Here is a 21071-nt window from a genome sequence, read left to right as displayed (position 1 = left end):
AATTGTATGCTAAATTAATGAGCGCGAGTAGGATTGGTTGTTTTTTTTGTGTATTTGTGCCCTGCGATTGGCTAGCCATCGATTCAGGGGTGCCCAAAGTTTGCTGGGATAGGCTCTGGCACCCCCCACGACGAATGAACGAATGGTTAAATATCTCAGTCTAACACAAGGGTGTCAAACTCGGGTTGGTTCGCAAGCTGCATTAACGACCATTTTAGATATAATATTTAGATTTTTTTTTTATAAATGGACTAAAAGAACTGGATTAAAATCCCTGAATATTCAGTTTTTTATAGATCTAAAACAATGTTTATTTGAGCTTTTTTAATATATTTGTAGATTTTACAAAATGATTTTTGAACTAAAAACACAGAAAAAAATGGATTATAAAATGACAATTATTGATTTAAAAGGGGGAAAATCAGGAAATATAATATACATCTATACTCTATACATTTTAATTTGATCCTAAAACAGAAAGTCGGCACTCATGATTTACTTCCCTGGGCCGCACAAAATGATGCGGCGGGCCAGATTTGGCCCCCGAGCCGCCACTTTGACACAGGTGGTCTAGCACATGCAACTTTTTTTATGATAAGATACGACAATAATAACGCAACAACCAATAAATCCGATAAAATGTCACGGGGGTGCCGAAGCCCAGCCTAGCCAAGAACTTACAGTCAGCATGGTACTTCCTGAATTGGTAGCCAGCCAACCACAGGGCATAATTAAACAAAACAACAATCAACCCAGTCATAAAAATGTTACGTTACCACTGGTCTATAAAATGAGGTAACAAATCCAGCTTAGGCCAGTTCATTACCCACAATAAAAATTAAAACAAATGACATAAGCAAACATTCATTTTGTTACCGTAAATATCCCACAATTTGAAAAAGACTACACAGGAAAGATAGAAATAAATGAATAAAGGCTGGGGGGCGGAGCTAAAAAAAAAAAAAATCTACTCCCTCTCCAAGGCCTTGCTCAAGCACTCCCTTCAAGCCCCTCCCCCTGCCGCCAACCTGTTATATAACCGCAGTCTGGCCGCATTCCACGAACGCGCATTCAAAGGTGGTCGCCCCGGCAACCGTTTGACGTAACACCCTCGCCTTTGCTCGGGGGCGGGGCAACCGCCTTGGCTTTAGGACTCGCCGACTCACCTGCCAGTCAGGCGAGTTGGTCCCGCCTCCCCCAAGCTGCTCCACTGACACACTTTCCCACCCAAGCCGAGGATTAAGCTCCTCCTCCTTTTTTTTTCTCCTCACCAGTTTCTAAGTCGGACTTGGACCCCGATCCGCGGCGGGGGAGGTGCGGCTTAAGACGTAACACACAGGTTGATGATTTATAGACGGGCTCGCGAGCCGCATTCATGCCAACTCGATTTCATGTGGTTTATTTTTGGGCCAAATTTTCCGCCATTTTGACCGGACGTGCATTTTGTAATGTTTCTCAAAATGAAATTTTATTACCAACTCACGACGGCCTATCATTCGATTTCATGTTTGTCGACAGCCATCCCAGTTCAACCGGATTGGACGCCTATTTTCACTGAAAAATGACCGTTCGCTGCCAACCCACCCAGCCCAAATAGATTGGTCTCCGCCTCTCTAAAATGCCGCTAAACCACACCAAACCCTAAATCTTCCCGCCAAAGAGGTCATAAATCACCCTCTCTTGTGTGATTTATGTTAATGAGCGTCGTTGCTTTTATGGCTGGCGTGCCATAATTACAGATACATTTATTTTATTACGCATGGTCAACTGGTTGACACCAAAGCAAAAAATAGATTTACAGCCACCAAATGTTGTCGCATGGACGCAAGCTGAAATTTCACTCCGATCCTCGACATGCTGCGACATGTTAGACGCCGATAATAACGCCAGCTGTTCTCGCCGTACTGTAGTTCGCGTGCCTTTATTTTTATATTATTATCAATCCAGATGTCAAAAAAGGCCCAAACCACCGTGATTCTAAATTTGAGGTATCAAACCTGCGGCACATGGGCTGAAAGTGGACCGCTCGGGTTCCCGATCCGGCCCATTATGGGATTGTTCTACCTGGCGGGTACTTTGTAGCACATTCATACTGTACTCACATAATTAAAATCCTTCATTTTTTCCCACAAGATTGTTGCAAAACTAGTTTTTTGTGATCAACTGAACTTTGCTCAATTTCTATTGCTTCATTCGCCCCCTGCTGTCAAAACAGTGCCTTCAATGGCAGCCAATGTGTTAATAAAAAACTTTAAAAATGGCCTAAAACCAACAGAAAGTCACCTGGAAATGCCTTAAAAATCAGCCGGAACCGACCAATGAGCAAGAAGCATCCCAAAAAGCCCCAGAAAATGAATATGAAATAATCAAAAACTTACAGGAAGTGACCTGTAAGTACCCTAAAACTCTTTAGCCCCGCCCATTTCACATTTCTCTTATTTTTACCCTCTCTTAAAACACTACAATCCACCAGGCTCCCATTAAAAACAAACAATACATATTTAAAAAATAATTTGGCAATAATTGGATTTTTATAATTGGCTTTTTGACTCCTTGTGTCTAACCTGTTCGCCACCCGTGATACGAAACGATCCGAAACCCCCAAAATAGCCATTCTTCTTTCTGTCTTTGTATTTTTTTAAGCAATAAGTCACATTTACAACCATCTAGGCGCCCGTTATTGAATGACTTTAGCGGGAAACAAGGCCGTAAAGGCTTGTCAGTCCAGACTTTGCACTCTCAGCCCAGCTAATCAAACAGTGTAAAGTCCTAGTTACCCACTCCTTCAACTCCATACTGTACTTAACCTACTTTTGGAAGCAAATGGCGGCCTCTGAACTATTGCTGTATCATGACCACGCTTGACTAGAGGCACATTTTTTAAATACTTTTCCCCTTCTCAGTTACTTAGATTGATTGGTCTCTTTCCAAGAATCCTAGAAGCATTCGAAGTAGAGAAATGGGACCCCGTCATGTCATTTATAAGCCAGTGTTTAAATAATGACTCCGCGGTAGTCCAAGCGGACCAATGACAGCATCCCGCGACCGCTGCGTGGCATTTACGGCCTTGTTTGCGGGATCGACGGGAGCCGCGAAATGGCCGCCAAGCTATGCATCATTTACAAGCGGGCCAAATCACACACCGGATCGCTTTACACTTGCGGCGCGGAATGTTTCCAGCTGACGGGGAGACTCCAATTTGAGGCAGAATGTGGTCACCAAAGCGCCGTCGCTGGCGGTTAAAAAAGCCCAAAAACATATTTGGTCAGCACGCGTCGCAAAAAGTTGGAGCTTAGTTTTTTTATATGCTAAGGGGGACGGGATGGATGGTAGCAGGGTTGACAGATTTTTGCATGGGACTTGGAGTAATAATTATATTTTGTGCAGGAACAGCATAGAGTTGCCAACAAATTGTTAAAATAATGTATTTTATATCAAAGAATTGGTCACGCAATGCCATAAATTGCCATTTTAGTGGTAGTAGTAGTGGTGGTGGTAGTAGTGGTAGTAATAGTAGGAGGAGTGTTAGTAGAGGTAGTGGTAGTAGTAGTGGTAGTAGTGGTAGTGGTGGTAGTAATAGTGGTAGTAATAGTAGGAGGAGTGTTAGTAGAGGTAGTGGTAGTAGAGGTAGTGGTGGTAGAGGTAGTGGTGGTAGTGGTGGTAGAGGTAGTAGTAGTGGTAGTAGTATTGGTGGTATTAGTAGTGGTAGTAGTAGTAGTGGTGGTAGTAGTGGTAGTAGTATTGGTGGTATTAGTAGTGGTAGTAGTAGTAGTAGTAGTAGTAGTAGTAGTAGTAGTAGTAGTGGTAGTGGTAGTAGTATTGGTGGTATTAGTAGGGGTAGTAGTAGTGGTAGTAGTATTGGTGGTATTAGTAGGGGTAGTAGTAGTAGTAGTGGTAGTGGTAGTAGTAGTGGTAGTGGTAGTGGTAGTGGTAGTGGTAGTAGTATTGGTGGCATTAGTAGTGGTAGTGGTGGTGGTAGTGGTGGTGGTAGTGGTGGTACTAGTAAGTGTTGTGGTGGTAGTAGCAAGTGTTGTGGTGGTAGTAGTAAGTGTTGTGGTGGTAGTAGTAAGTGTAGTGGTGGTACTAGTAAGTGTAGTGGTGGTACTAGTAAGTGTAGTGGTGGTACTAGTAAGTGTAGTAGTGGTACTAGTAAGTGTAGTGGTGGTACTAGTAAGTGTAGTAGTGGTACTAGTAAGTGTTGTGGTGGTAGTAGTAAGTGTAGTGGTGGTAGTAGTAAGTGTAGTGGTGGTACAAGTAAGTGTTGTGGTGGTACTAGTAAGTGTAGTGGTGGTAGTTGAAGTAGTAGTAGTAGTGGTGGTGGTAGCAGTAGTAGGGGTTGTGTTATAGATCCACTAGATGGCACCGAAGTAGCAGTAACAGTAGTAGTAGTAGTGGTTATGGGTTGTGTTATGCGTCCACTAGATGGAGCTGTGCTAAGGAAAATGTAATAAAAATGACTAACCAATATTGATCCATATAAAAAGGCACATCAAGTGCGAATATTGAAACATTTTATTTGCGCCTTATAGTGCGGACAATATGGTATATTGCGCAACACTGGAACCCCAAGATCCCATGACGTAATCACCTTGAAACTTATCGCGCCGTCTTTGCGTCAAGATATCATAAAGGGCCAGATATTAATTGTTGGGCTAAATATTATGTATTGTTTTTTTCTGCTATCTTTACGCCGTGGCAAATTCGAGCTCAGTTTTTGGGATGACGCTGTGTAGATAAATTCTGGAAGGGAATCTTTTGCGTGCGGTCGTCAGCGAATGGAGAGGGCACCTTGACACATACCGAGTTTCGCCGTGAAATCTTGCGAGGCGACGCATTGAAAAGATAGCGAGCGGGAGTCGTGGCGCGCCGTTCTTGGAGAGCGCGCACTGACCTTTTTCCTCGGGCCATTTTGCTCGCCAGTTGACGATCATGTTTCAGTGACCGTGACAGACGGCGAATCTATTTGAAATGGGGGGGGGGGGGGGGGGGGGGGCCCTCGAGGCGCTGCCATTTTAAATAGATTAGACGTCTCTTATCGTCAATGGCATTTAGACACTTGATGGTAAATATTCTATATATCTGCAGTTGGGAAATGTCACTATTTGTGTTTTTTTAATTTTATTTTAATTGTTCTTACTTGATTTTGCCCCCATTTTGAGCCGTAAATGTTTGCCAAATATTCAACTGTTTATTCCTAATTAAAATTTTAAAATGTAAATATGTTTTGAGTAACATTCAGCATTATGAGTATATATATAATATGTATATGTATATATTTTTGTTTTTGTTTTAAGTTCTAGAAAAAATTTAATGAATGAAAAAAATACGATGCTTTTAATTAATTAAAAATGCAGCGGCTATGTATTTTTTTTATTAAACATAAAAATATTAAAAATAGAATATTTGGTGTTTTCCCTTTCAGTTTCTTTATAAATTTAATGTAAATAAAGAAAAGTAGAACGATTTAAAAAAACAATGCTTTTAATTAATTAAAAATGCAGCGGCTATGTATTTTTTTTATTAAACATAAAAATATTAAAAACAAAATAAGTATAAATTGAATGTAAATAAAGAAAAGTAGAACGATTTAAAAAAACAATGCTTTTAATTAATTAAAAATGCAGCGGCTATGTATTTTTTTATTAAACATAAAAATATTAAAAAATAAAATAAGTATAAATTGAATGTAAATAAAGAAAAGTAGAACGATTTAAAAAAATATATAAAGTCCTATTTTTATTATAAGAAAATGCACTGCTTTTCCACTTTTTAATTAGAAATGATTAAATAAATTAGAAAAAGATGCTAATAAAAAAATTATATAATGTCCTATTTTTAATAGAAAATAAAAGAAAATGCACTGCTTTCCCACTTTTTAATTAGAAATGACTAAAAAAAAAAGAATACATAAATTTGAAAAAGATGCTAATAAAAGGATTGGGGGAAAAAAGAGCATTTAAACAATGTTTCCAAGCCACTATAAAAATATTAATTGATGATTTACCGCGAGGGCCTAAATTAGCATACAGAAAATCCCCCCAGAAATAAACCCAAAGGAGGAATTTGTCAATCCTGGTCACTCTTGGTATTTTAACACTTTCATTAATGAAACTTTAACCATTTAAAAACCCGCCATAGTTCACGGCAGGTTGTCTGCCTCACCTAGAAAAGTCCTTCCGCTTTTCTCAAAGAAAAATCGGATCAGCGCGGCGTTTCTTATTAAAACCCAGCGCGGGTCACGGCAGCAAAATCAAAGTGTCCAATGGCGTCCCCCCTGTTTAACGTCAGTAATCCGAGCCGACAGAAGAAACCGAGCTTAAACTGGAGCCTGCTGGGCCTCATGTTTAAAAGTGGGCTTGCTGTGCCCATATCCGGCTTGGCCACAGCGATCCGTGACGGCCTGACATCATAACAACGGTCGGAGCACCTTTGGACACTTGCGTCTTCACGTTACAGCATAAGATGAACTCAGCCGCAAATAAACCCCAATTTATTCGACCCCTTGACGCCAGCAGGCCAGGAAAACTAGCTTTTAATTTACGTATAGTGAAGCTGGGCGATGGGAAATGGGCTTGGAGTGGTGCAAATCATAATATAAAGTGTAAATAATAATATAAAGTGCAAATAATATTTAAAATAAATAGAATCCATGAAATTGGGAGGGGTTTCAATTGACTATAAAGCACACATGCATAAACTGTAATCCACAATGAGAGAATTAGGTCAAAGGAACACCTATCACGCCAAGTTTACATAACACAACCCTGAAAAAACAGCAATTTACCGAAAAAAACACTTTTACAACCTACATTTGCATATTTACACTAACCCATAGTGATTGACCAAATGTGACGTACGTAAGTGATCATGTTTGATTGCCCTTGACGGCGATAGGCGTCCATTTTATTGCCTGTCTAAAACAGTCGAAATGAAATGGACGTCCATTGACGTCAATGGCGGTAAAGGAGTTCAATAGCTGGAATTTCGCAAGTTAAGTGCGATAGTCATTGACGGTATTAAGTGTCGAAAAGTAAGATGGTCAAGTGTTGAATTGGAGCGAGGAAAAGGAGGTGAAATGTAAGCGCAAGTGGCCGTGCCAAGTGCCTTTTCTCGGGCTTGATTGAGCCCACTCCCTCCCTCCCTTCCCTGCCGCCTCTCTTGCTCTTACATAACGCCAGTCGAGTCATCCGAGAGGCAGTATACGCACTCAAAAAATAACGCCAGGCGCCAAACAAACTCGCCATTTGCGTAAAAAGACGTGAAAACATTTCAAAAATAATCATAACAAAGCGAGTCATTGTCATTTAGGCTTTTTCCCCACTTCCTGTATTTTCACGGTATGTTCAAGTGCACCTCGAAAAGTCCGAAAACTTGACACCTCCAATTTGTTTGAAGCTCCCCCACAAACTTAATTCGAAAGTTGAAAAGTCACTTACCTCTCATGTCGAGTCGACTTTTGGAGTCATGCAACTCCTCTTGCAAGCTCAGAAAAAAAAAAACGAACGTTCAAAACAGAAACTCCTGAAACGGCTCGCCTTTTCGGCACCGAAAAAAACAACAACAACTCGTCCGCTATCAAGCCGTCGTTAGTTCGTGTTGAGTTCAAGTGTCTTTCTAGGCGGTCTTGCTTCCCTGGGGAACACCGTGTTGTGGTTTTCACGAAGCGGCTGACCCACGCGTGGACTGGCAGCTCCTTCCTTCCTCGTCCGTGGTTGACGCTAACCTACTTTCGACGACGCGTGGACTACACATGACCGCCCGAGCCCGCCCGCTGCGTGCGTGCGTGCGTGCCTGGTGACGACGCAGGCACGCGCACGCACGCCGAGCGGGTGGCGCGCGCGCAATGAGCCGCTCACGCGTGCGTGAGAAAGTGTGGCAGTGTGTCAGTTCTCAGCGTGGGAACTATTGCGATGCAAGCAAAAAAAGTACAGCAATTTAGCAGTACTTTTATGGAGTATTTATATGTTCTCATCACTCATAAAGCACATTTTTAGCCAAAAATAACGTGTTTTTACGACTACTTGTGCAAAGTACACGTCGTTTTCTACTTCACTTCATCTTGAGTACTTTTGCATTGAAACTATGCAGTATTATGCAACTTTATTGGCATTGCAGTACTACAGTAATAAGTATCGACTGTAAAATGAGATTTGCAGATGTTAGAAGGTTATAGTAAAAATATGCATTAATTAAAGATTCTGACGGAGTATTGGGAAAAAAACCTTTTGACAAATGTGTATATTTTATGTAGTGCGTTTTGGTTTATGACATTCAAAAGTCATTTTTCAAATGTAAATCCTTATTATGTAACTTTGTCATTGCAGTACATCGCAAGACCACAAAATGCTGTTCACAAACACTGCCATAAATTTTGTGCGCTGATATTTAATTCATTTATATACGTCCGGAAACTCTAATTATGTGCACTGCCTCATTAATAAGTATTAAGAAGGATAATAGCAAGCTGTCCTGTAATATTTCATAACATAATTTAAATTAACAATATTGCAGACTGGTGGATAAGTGGTTAAAGCGTCGGCCTCACAGTTCTGGGGTCGAGGGTTCGATCTCAGATGGGTCCTCACTGTGTGAAGTTTGCATGTTGGGGTTGTGTGGGTTTTCTCTGGGTATTCCAGTTTCCTCCTACATCCTATTAACATGCATGCTAGGCTAGCTGGTTGAAAACTAAATTGCCCATAGCTATGATTGGTTGTGTGTCATTGTACCTTAGTGATTGGCTGCCCACCAATTAAGGGTGTCCGTAGTTAGCTTGGATAGGCTCCATGGAATTGGCTCCAACACCCCCTGCGACGCTAAGGAGGCAAAAAGCGGTTCAGAGAATAAATCAGGGGTGTCAGACTCGGGCTGGTTCGCGGGCCGCGTTAACGTCAACTCGATTTCAAGTGGGGCAGACCATTTTAGATATAATATTTAGATTTTTTTTATAAATGGATTAAAAGAACTGGATTAAAAGCCCTGAATATTCAGTTTTTTATAGATCTAAACAATGTTTATTTTAGCTTTTTTTAAATATATTTTTAGATTTTACAAAAATATTTTTGAACTAAAAACACAGAAAAATGGATTTAAAAATGACTATTATTGATTTAAAAGGGGGGAAATCAGGAAATTTGATATTCATCTATACTCTTCATTTTAATTTGATCCTAAAACAGAAAGTCGCCACTCATGATTTACTTTCCCGGGCCACACAAAATGATGCGGCGGGCCAGATTCGGCCCCCGGGCCCCCACTTTGACACGTGGATTAGAAGAACTGGATTAAAAGTCCTGAATATTCCGTTTTTTTATAGATCTAAAACAATGTTTATTTTAGCTTTTTATATATACTTTTAGATTTTACAAAATGATTTTTGAACTAAAAACACAGGAAAAAATGATTAAAAAATTACAATTATTGATTTAAAAGGCGGAAAATCAGGAATTTTAATATACATCTATACTCTTCATTTTAATTTGATCCTAAAACAGAAAGTCGGCCCTCATGATTTACTTTCCCGGGCCACACAAAATGATGCGCCGGGCCAGATTTGGCCCCCGGGCCGCCACTTTGACACATGTGGAATAAATAAATGAATTAACTATACGAGTTTCCCAACCCTTCTATGCAGAGGATAAAGAATACGTGTCTGTGACTAACACAAATGTAGAATCGTCTTTCTACATCATCATATTTATGTTCAAATTCATTTTAAAACAACCTCATATCCCCAAAAAATTTATTCTTTTCTCAGCAAGTGCAAGTGCGTCCTCATTTTACTTTCCACTTAACGCAACTCAATGAAGGAACTTGATTATATCACCGGATTAACCAACCCTAATCTCGTTTAGAGGAATTACCGCCAATGGACAGGTTGTTTTCTTTCCCCCGCCGCTCGCACCCAGATTTTTTTCCTGCGGCCCACAATTTCCACGAGAACGCATTTTATTTTCCACACCGAGACAAGAACGATAATGAAAAATCAACGATTAATAACAAGAACTGAGCAATCGATTTCCCGGCGCGGGTGCAATGACGGACGCATCACGTAACATGGACACGGTTATGAAATAACGGGGGGAGATTATGGTAAGTAGGTTAGTGGAGCAACACGCAGCTTTCACATGCCCCTCCCACCCGGGTGCTCATGCGCCCCGGAGCGGCCATTTTTTTATTCTACCGCCATTAAACGGCCTTTACTTCCTTTAACTTCCACTTGTTGTTCCTCTCAAAGCACGAAAATCTGTGTTTGCTTTCTGGAAAGCAGATTAATCATTAGCAAATAAACCTGGGACGACGCCCCGCCCCCTTTTTTTGTTTTACGAGTACAATGATGGGAAATATGGCGTGTTTATTGTTTGTTGGATGTATTCAGTTCTACATTTAAAGTGTGTAAACTTCCACTTCCTCCAGTTCGGGCGGGTTCGGGTTTCCTTTTTCTGGTCCGATTCTTTGGCGTCGACGGGATTATGTTGTCTACGATGCAAACGCACATCCATCCGGTGTTCGGCAGCGGGGTGTCGTGACATTCGCCCTTTGACCCCTGGGTTTTATGTAACCATGGCGATGGGTAAATTAGAGCGTGAGGAACGGGCAAATTGGGGAGATTAAACGGCATTTCCAGGCAAGAAAGACAAAAACATTTTTATGTTGTTGCTTTTTTGCTTTGAAATGTGAGCAGGCTAAGAAATAATGATTTCACTTCTACTTACCGTAATTTCTAGACTATAAGTCACACTTTTTTTTCAGTTTAACTGGCTAATACTTAAAAGTGAAGAAGTTAACTTTTAAAGATTTAACTTCTATTTACCGTATTTTCTGGACTATAAGTCAATCTTTTTTCGTAGTTTAGCAGTACCTGTGGCTAATACTTGAGAAATTACATCTATTTACCGTATTTTCTGGACTATAAGTCACCTTTTTCATAGTTTAGCAGTACCTGTGGCTAATAATTAAGACGTTATATCTATTTACCATATTTTCTGGACTATAAATGACCATTTTTTTTACAGTTTAGCAGTACCTGTGGCTAATACTTAATTAGTTAAATCTATTTACCGTATTTTATGGAGTATAAATCACCCTTTTTTATAGTTTAGCAGTACCCGTGGCTAATACTTAAGAAGTTAAATATATTTACCATATTTTCTGGACTATAAGTCACCCTATTTTCATAGTTTAGCAGTACTTGTGGCTAATACTTAATTAGTTAAATCTATTTACCGTATTTTCTGGACTATAAGTCACGCTTTTTTCGTAGTTTAGCAGTACCTAAAATTACAAATATTCAAATATATATAATATTCAAACTACATTAAAAAAAATAACAGAATGATTCAAAGTAAACAAACTTTTAGTCCTAATCTCAGTTTTACCAACAGCCCAAAATATTCTGACTTTTGTATCTACATATTAAATTCTAAATCCTTTAATTTAATTTGAATGAAAAACACAAAAAATAAATACAAATCCATCCTGTTCAAACCACCGTTTTTCCACATTATTGATCGTACATGCTGTACTCGACGCGCATTTGCCCGGGCGAAACCGGCGTATGTAAATCCCGCTATGGCAAGCGGATTATTTTGAGAGCCAAGTACCCATAATCCTCTCTTCTCTCCCTCTTCCTGTTGAAAGCTCTCTCCTCCTCTCCTCTTTCCGATGGCCGCTAAACTCTCTCTCTCTTTCTCTTTCATTCGGACATTTCCATATGCGGTAATCCGGTTTGTCCCCGAGCTTTACCTGTCCAAAGGTTCACGTCAACAGGTCAGCGTGTTAAAACCGCTGAGCGTTTCCTCTTGCTGGTTGTCATGGCAATCGCGCATAAACAAACACACGCCAACATTGGTCCTATAAATAATCTTTTCAATGTCATTTGTCTGAATTATAATCCCGCAATGAGTGACAGTCACATTCTGAACCTGAACCGACTGGTGCGCAAAGTACATAATATTTCTCATGAATGGCTAACAGTTAGCTAACTGTTTTTGGAGCGTCTCAGATCTTGTTCGCACCTAGCTAAAATATCCTACATTAGTAAACAAAGATATTTTCTGTCATTCACACATAAACGCAGATTAAAAAGGAGGAAAACTGACCAAAGTAAAAATGTAAGAATGTTTTGCTATTGTTAAATAGCTCTTTTCTAGCTTATATATGCTAGCTCCGATACTATGCCACGTTCAAGAATGAAAACTGACCAAAAATAAAGATTTAAGAGGGTTTTGCTATTGTAAAATAGCTTTTTTTATTAGCTTGTTTATGCTATCCCCAATACTGTGCCACATTTAAGAATGAAAACTGACCAAAAATAAAGATTTAAGAACGTTTTGCAATGTAAAATAGCTTTTTTTCCTAGCGTGTTTATGCTAGCTCTGATACTGTCCCACATTCAACAACGAAAACTGACTAAAATAAAGATTTAAGAACGTTTTGCTATGTAAAATAGCTTTTTTTCTAGCTTGTTTTTATGCTAGCTACAATACTGTGCCACGTTCAAGAATATAAACTCACCAAAGTAAAGATTTAAGAACGTTTTGCTATTGTAAAATAGCTTTTTTTTCCTAGCTTGTTTTTGCTAGCTTTGAAACTGTACCACATTCAAGAACAAAGACATTCTAGTCACGATAAATATGACTTTAGTATCGTTCATGATTAAATATCATGCTATATAGCCATTAGCACGAGGCTAGTGCTATTAGCAAGCGTTTAATTGCTGCGCTAGCAGAAAGACTCTAAGTATATTGTAAATGCTAAACCTGCGGCTAGTTAAGGCCATTCATTCATCCATTTTCCATTCTACTTATGCTCACAGGGGTGCTGGAGCCTATCCCAGCACACTAAATTCACTAGGCACGGTATACCCTGAACTCTTTCCCAGGAACAATTTAGCATACCATTAGCCTAGCATGTATATTTTGGTGATACGTGAGGAAACCAGAAACAACCCACACAGGCACGGTGAGAACGGAACTGGGTATTGAACCCCCGATCTCAGAACTGCGAAGCGGAGGTGCTAACCACTTCTCCACCGAGTGAACCACACAAAATACCCAGGGACGATTTAGCATACCATTAGCCTAGCATGGATATTTTGGTGATACGAGAGGAAATCAGAGACAACCAACACAGGCACGATGAGAACGGAACTGGGTATTGAACCCTCGATCTCAGAGCTGCGAAGCGGAGGGGCTAAACACTTCTCCACCGAGCGAAACACACCAAACTTATGGTGAACCGTGAATTTTAAATCTGTTGCCATATCACAAAGACATAACCCCATATCACCTGAAGCCCCGACCCCCCCCCCCCATGGTGAAGTCATATACAGGCAAGGTGATTGTAAATGTGACACATCCTGTCCTTCATGTCCTTCGGCAAATTGTCGTCCTCCCACAGCAGCTGTTGCTAACAGAGATCAAAGAAAGAACGACCGTCCTCCCCATGTCACGTTTTTTTTACCCGCAGATTTAAACGAGTGGGAATCCAATTAAAAATGACATTTAGCAACATTCCTGCTCGTCCCAACAACTCGGTCGCATTCCCTCGTTTTTATGGTGACGGGAATCTGGACGCGAGAATGCAGGAATGAACATTAATCTACTCCGGGATTCCAAAGAGATTACCGCAGAGATTATGTTTATGAGATAAACAGGGGGGAAAGGAAAAGCATGTTAGAGGAATAATAAATAAGAGAAGATAGAGTTCTGTGACTCATGGCTATCGAGCCGGGAATTGTATTACTCACAGGAGTTCATAATGTCAGTGTGATGCGCACAAAATGACATCTTTTTTTAGCTATTTTTCAGAGATTTGGTGTCAAATGAGTGGAAAACCCTAAATGGGATTATATTGTGTTATATTTTTCATAATTGATGATATCATTGACAGAGAAAAATGGAAATAACCACCATAGTAACAACTTAATATCATTCACTTTCAACTGGCGGCGATAGATGTCCAATCCATTTGGACTAGGAGAGACGAATATATATATATATATATATATATATATATATATATATATATATATATATATATATGTGTATATATATGTATGTATGTATGTATATATATGTATATATATAAATATATATATATATATATGTATATATGTATATATATAAACATATATATATGTATATATATAAACATATATATATATGTGTATATATGTATATGTACATATATATATATATATATATATATATATATATATATATATATATATATATATATATATATACATATATACAAATGCGACAGTGAATAATGTTAAATCAGTTGAATGTTACGGGATGAATAGTTATCTAATCTAATCTCATCTCATCTAATCTAATGCAACCAAGTTCAAATGGATTAGATCTATATAACTCTTTGATTTCTAACCTTGTCAATGGCACCAATAAGATTCCTGAATAAAATCACACACACACATATATACATATATATATATATATATATATATATATATATATATATATATATATATATGTACACAGGAAAATACATTTTAGACAGAAATAAATAGCTAATAAATAAGTAAATAAATAAGCGTGTTGCATTAAAAAAAAGTATATATATACTATATATATGTATATTTTTAATGCAACACGCTTATTTATTTACTTATTTATTAGCTATTTATTTCTGTCTAAAATGTCTTTTCCTGTGTCTGTATTCTCACCCTCTTGCTACTGCGACAGAGAATAATGTTACATCAGTTGAATGTTACGGAATGAATAAAGTTATCTAATCTAATCCCATCTAATCTAATCTAATCTAATGCAACCGAGTTCAAATGGATTAGATCTGCATCACTCTCAACAAAAGCCTGTGAGATCCCCGAATAAACCCTCACCTCAGAAAGTTTTGCTTACACTGAACGATGCCCAGCGATTACCGGGTCGGCCTCACAGTTCTGGGGTCGAGGGTTCGATCCCAGGTCGGTCCTGAACATATCCAGTTTGCACGTTCTTGCCTGGGTTTTCTCCGGGTAACCTGGTTTCCTCCCACATCCCAAAAACATGCATGCTAGGCTAGCTGGTTGAACACTAAATTTCTCTTAGCTATGATTGTGATTGGTTGCCAGTGCCATTCTGCTCTGTGATTGGCTGGCCAAAAAACTCAGGATATCCCTCTCCTGGTACCAATAGTTAAGTGGAAAAAGGCTCCAGCACCCTCCGCGACCTCTCAGCGTCTGAGAAAATGAATACAAATGAATGACGACCCTTCACTGCCAGGCCTCCCAGTTTACATAAATTGGACACCTATCGCCGTCAACTGGATCCAATGAGAAAGCCTGAATGTCCGTGCTTGGTAAAGACGCCATTTTTTTTGTTTTTCTATGCTGTATTTTGTTGCAAAGATCTCGAAGAAAGATAAAAGGAAAATGCGTTGGGAATAATAACAACAGAATGTCACAAGGTCGCAACATAAATGGCGTAACGCGTACGTGGCGGCGCGCACGCCGTATTCGGGTAATTCAATGCAGCATGACCAATTGACAGACGGCGCCGTTGAATGAGAAATAATAATAAAGCCTTCCGTCAACGCTATGAAATGTTTTTCAAAGAAGCCTTGAAAGACTGAAAAGTAAAATAAGACATATTTTTTACATTTCTCAAACGTCCACAAATTGAGTGACAAATTTCTAAGGGTGCAAAAACACCAGTAAAGTCCAAAATTCGCCATTTTGGATTCGAACCCAAATACAATGCATCATTTTCCTTGGTTTGACGCGGTTCATTTTCACACTGCTAGACGAGAAACCCGCATAATTGCCAACATCGTTTGACTTTTGGACAAAGCGGCATGGGCGGGGTTACGCGGCGTTCTGCCAAAATGTCTTCCCTGTACAAAACGTCCTGAATTTGACAGCCAAAGTACGGCATAGCGCGTTTAGCTTGTTTTGTTTACCCGCATAAAAGCAAGAATGTACTAGAAAAATACTCACGTTCAGTACTATCAAAATTAAGGATATCCCGATTGGCATATTTTTGTGTTTTGTTTGTGAGAATCTGCCGATAACGAGGAAGCAAAATGACAAACGTAGACATCCAGTGTCCTTTTTCGTTTAAAAAAAAGTATTTTCATAAGAGACGTTCCAATGTAATTTATGGATCATCATGTGCAAAGCGGTTAATGACGCAGAAGTTCGTAAAGGACAGGAAACTGTCTGGACAAAGTGAATAAATTAAAAAAAAGTTAGAGCTGCTTTGGCCTACTTTTACTTAAATGGAGTCTGATTGGTTGATTGAAATTCAATGGAGAACGCCAACTTAACTTTGAAAACCTTCACGAAAACGTTATCAAAAACCAAAAAACCCGAAACCAAGGGTGTCAGACTCGGGTTGGTTCGCGGGCCGCATTAACGTCAACTCGACTTTATGTGGGCGGGACCATTTTAGATATAATATTTAGATTTTTTTTAATATAAATGGATTAAAAGAACTGGATTAAAAGCCCTGAATATTCCGTTTTTATAGATCTAAAACCATGTTTATTATAGCTTTTTTAAAATATATTTTTAGATTTTACAAAATGATTTTTGAACTAAAAACACAGAAAAAAATGATTAAAAAATTACAATTATTGATTTAAAAGGGAGAAAATCAGCAAATTTCATATACATTACCTTTACCTTCTTAGTGAGGGAAAATCATTTATTTAATTCTTTAATTATGTTCGATATAAAAATGGAAAACAGAAAATATTTTTAGATATTACTAAATGATTTTTTTAACTAAAAAAAAAGAAAAAAAATGGATTAAAAAGTGAAATTATTGATTTAAAGGGGGGAAATTCAGGAAATATAATATACATCTATATCTATCATTTTAATTTGATCCTAAAACAGAAAGTCGGCCCTCATGATTCACTTTCCCGGGCCACACAAAATGGTGCGGCGGGCCAGATTTGGCCCCTGGGCCGCCACTTTGACACATGTGGACTACACTTTAAAGCCACCTGGTGCAAATCAGGCTTTATAATGGAAACCTGACTTCTTTTAGGACCAGTTTGAACACCCGCGTGGAATAAAAACCGGCCCGTAAAACATGTTCCTTTTAGAGAAATAGACACTCAGCGACATTATACTTGAAAATGATGTGAAAATTGTGATAAGCAAACAATTGGCGGACCACTCGGGTGTCTCAACAATCAAGACGATGATACCGAAAGCGGATCTGCTCTTTCTAACTCTCGGTTCCATGACAACACCCGTGCGGGGCCCCTGTATTTGCACCTCCCCTGCTACGTAACACCCACAAAAATCGTATCTTATACATTTAACGTGTCTTTTGGTGGCAAATATTGTATTGAATTGAATGCTTTTATTGTCATTATACAATAATAACGACATTTAAAGCTTTACCAACAAGTCCACAAATAACAACAACAACCAGACAGGCAGATAAATAATCAATAAATAATAATAAATAAATAAATAGATAAACTTGAGTCGAGTATAGTGACAGATCTCGCGAAGAAAACTGTCCTTGAGTCTATTTGTCTTGGCTGTTATGGTCTCGTAGGTAGCAAATACTCTATTAATCATTCGGTAAGCTGCTTTTATTACCCACGAAGTCGATTTCTCAAATAAATTGGATTACAAGCATGCATTAATTATTTCTGAGGGTAATATTTAATTTTGCGACATTATATGAAATAAGACCCCCATGTAGTTTACCCGAGTGCAACAAAATATTTTGTTCGTGTTTTTAAAAGAAAACAAGACTGAAGGACTACTTTACAAAGGGACAATAGCGCTATTATTAACATTAGCATTGGATCTGATAAAGTCATTATTCATGGAGCCTTAACATTCTTGGTGAATTATATTTGCTTTTTATCATATTAACGCATGGCCAATGAGAAAATTGCGTTGGCCAGAGTACGGAATGTATTAAGTGCACTTATCGCATTGGAAGAACTCGTGTTTTTATGCTAAGAGAAAAATGTATCAGATTTAATTTTGCTGATTCCATGATTTGTTTAATTAGAATGACATTGTGCAGGTCTGTTTTGAAAGTGCTGTAGTATTTGTTTTTATATATTGGGAGGTTACAATGCCCTCTGGTGGTAACAATGAACATGACATGACTCTCGTCTGCCTTTTCCACATTGAGGCTCGTCCTGTGAGCATCGCGAATGAGCCGACCTGCTCGAAATGTGACGTAAGAATCGTATCAAATAACAATTATATACTTTATATGTATGTCTGGGGAGTTGTTTAGCTATTTGGGGAAAGAAATACAGCTTCATGTTAATGTGAATAGTTGTTGTAGTTGACGTTTTGTGCTTGTAAAAAAACTTGCTAATTAGCGCAAGGCTAGCGCTAGTCGTGAATGCACATTCATTTTAATGTGGATAGCTATAGTCGACATTTTGAGCTACAATAACTAAGGCATAGTTTAAGCCTTAATGCTAAATTGTCTTCTAACACGTTAAGTAGGTGAGGATATATAGTAACCAGAGTTAAAGTAGTGTTGAATATGATTCGAGGTGTTTTACTATTGTTCTTGTCTAAAAAACTTGCTAATTAGCGCGAGGCTAGCGCTAGTCGCGAATGCACATTCATTTTAATGTGAATAGCTATAGTTGACATTTTTAGCTATAATAACCAAGGCATAGTTTAAGCCTTAAAGCTAAATTGTGTTCAAATATGTTAGGTATGTGAGCATTTATAATAACCAGAGTTAAAGTAGTGTTGATTATGATTCGAGGAGTTTACTATCATTCTTGTTTAAATACCATGCTAATTTGCGATTAGCACGAGGCTAGCGCTAGTCGCGAGTGGCTAATTGCTACATTAGCAGATACAGATTATGTACTATTGACTGTAGATACGTTGTGAAAGCTAACTAGTTAATGTAATTATTTTATTCCTTCTCCTCACGGGGGTTGCGGGGGTGCTGGAGCCTATCCCAGCAAAGTATGGGCACCAGGAGACAGACAAATGACAACTCTTCCTGCTCACAGGTGCAATTTGGAGTTCAACCTGCCAACCATGCATGTTTTTGGGGTGTGGGAGGAAACTGTAATACCCAGAAAAAACCTACACAAGCCCGGAAGAACGCTAGGTAAGGTAATTTGCCTGATTTTGACATGCTGTATAATTCATTTTATTTGTTAAAAAATGTATTTCAGCCTAAATAGGCTGAAATGTGTATGAAAATATATTTAGTGGTCTTAAGTGTTTGATTCATTTAATAATACCGACTAATAGAATAAAAATGAAGGTTATGGTTGCAAGGCAAACATATCTCATGGGCATTTTCCGAAATGTTACGGACATAAATTTCTGGAAACTCAAAAGCAAAAAAATGCAATTATTTCACCACTTTTAATCAGATTTAAATCATATTCGCCTATTTGGAATGTTGTTAAAAGCACATAAAGGACACTTCGAATTTATTTCTGCTTAGAAAGGGTTGTTTTTCATGAAAAAATGTGTTTATTTTTCATGCTATTTGGCTCGCATTGATGCTCATGGGCATCTAAACTGTCAAGTATGAATAAACTCTCACCTCAGAAACTTTCACTTCCACTTAAACATGATCATTCACTGTCAGCACCTTCCATTTCACATTGTTTTTCCAAAATGGGCCAAAGTGTTTTAAAAACATGGCTCAAAAGTAGATAACGGAGTATTTGTTTTGCAACGTATCCCCTGCATTTTTAGATTGCCACGCACGGTTAAACTTTGTTTAGAAAAAGTGGTTAAAAAGCCTAGAGAAGCAAACACGGGGGCAATTGCGTTTGTACAATGTGGTGCAAAATTGCAGCATGATGAAAACAGAAGCCAAACGTTTGTTTTCCACGACAACGCACTCGTAAACGGAACAAACAAATTTAAATTAACTTGGATTAATATATACAGACACTCAAACATACGTTTAATGTAACTTTACACAAAACTGAATTCTAATTTTGTTGTAATCTTTTGTTACCTTCGTTTTCCGGGTTGGCGGTTTGCCACGCCTCCACCCTCACGTTCGCTATCGATGGACTGTTTGCTGTTGTATTGCCTTCAAAATATTCCCAAAATGATGCACTAAATGTCCTCACAATAGGATAACGCACGACCACTTGCCAACGAGAAATAGTCTTTAAAGAACGATCGCGGGAGCTTCTTTCCTTAGAAAGAATAACAGGAAATACAATAGTTGAGCTAACCCACGTATTGATTGTGGGTAATGAAGTTTTATTCTGAGAAAGGTTGCCATTGCCTATGGGTGTTGTGTGCACGAGTATACTTCATTACCCAGAAAGCCCTCTTTTTGCCCGCGCGTTGTGCGTTTCCTGGTCGTATGAGAAACTCGTCTGAATTAATCGTTCCGTGCTCGTAGATATTGTTATACACGAAAGATATGCAAAAAAGACCTGGCTTGGTCGCATCACGAAATTTTGATCGCATGACGGGCAAATTATTCGATCGAAATTTCCGCCGCAAGACGAGAATTTTGTATGATGAGCGGTCGTATGACGAGGTACCACTGTATTTGGCTCGCATTGATGCTCATGGGCATCTAAACTATGTCAAGTATGAATAAACTCACCTCAGAAACTTTCACTTCCACCTAAACATGATCATTCACTGTCAGCCCCTTCCATTTCACATTGTTTTTCCAAAATGGGCCAAAATGTTTTAAAAACATGGCTCAAAAGTAGATAACGGAGTATTTGTTTTGCAACGTATCCCCTGCATTTTTAGATTGCCACCCATGGTTAAAGTTGTTTAGAAAAAGTGGTTAAAAAGCCTAGAGAAGCAAACACGGGGGAAATTGCGTTTGTACAATGTGGTGAAAAATAGCAGCATGATGAAAACAGAAGCCAAACAAAACATGGCTGTCACATTGTAATTCCAGCACGTCTTGTGAGGGCAACTTGTGATCTCTTGCGAAACCCGCAGATAAACGCGGCAAATAGATTACGGACGCTCACACAAAGACAACAAAGTGCCGCCACTTTGAGGTTCCTCATTATATCAGCTACACATTTGTACTCTTTGTCCTCATCGCGCAAGTATGGAAAGAACATTTACACCAACATTTGATTTACTATCAACA

At 38.7% G+C, this 21071-nt stretch overlaps 1 protein-coding gene across 2 annotated transcripts in view; it reads right to left on the bottom strand.

Moving 5' to 3' along the window:
- The window catches only part of rorca (RAR-related orphan receptor C a), a 41811-nt gene that overhangs the window by 16494 nt on the left and 4246 nt on the right, over positions 1-21071 (bottom strand). The window contains exon 3 of one of the 2 annotated variants that reach the window (XM_077606676.1): positions 8727-8813. Coding sequence is in view for 1 of the 2 variants with exons in the window: in XM_077606675.1 (XP_077462801.1) it covers positions 7437-7443 (7 nt within the window). In the remaining variant the exon portion in view is untranslated. Of the gene's footprint in view, positions 1-7436; positions 7789-8726; positions 8814-21071 lie in introns of those variants that run through there. The other variant, XM_077606675.1, reaches the window with a different exon arrangement.

The sequence above is a fragment of the Stigmatopora argus genome, chromosome 8 (genome assembly GCF_051989625.1).
Source record: "Stigmatopora argus isolate UIUO_Sarg chromosome 8, RoL_Sarg_1.0, whole genome shotgun sequence".
Classification (NCBI taxonomy): Eukaryota; Metazoa; Chordata; class Actinopteri; order Syngnathiformes; family Syngnathidae; genus Stigmatopora; species Stigmatopora argus.
Note: the sequence above shows the minus strand (reverse complement) of the source record. Positions and strands in the feature narration are given on the sequence as shown.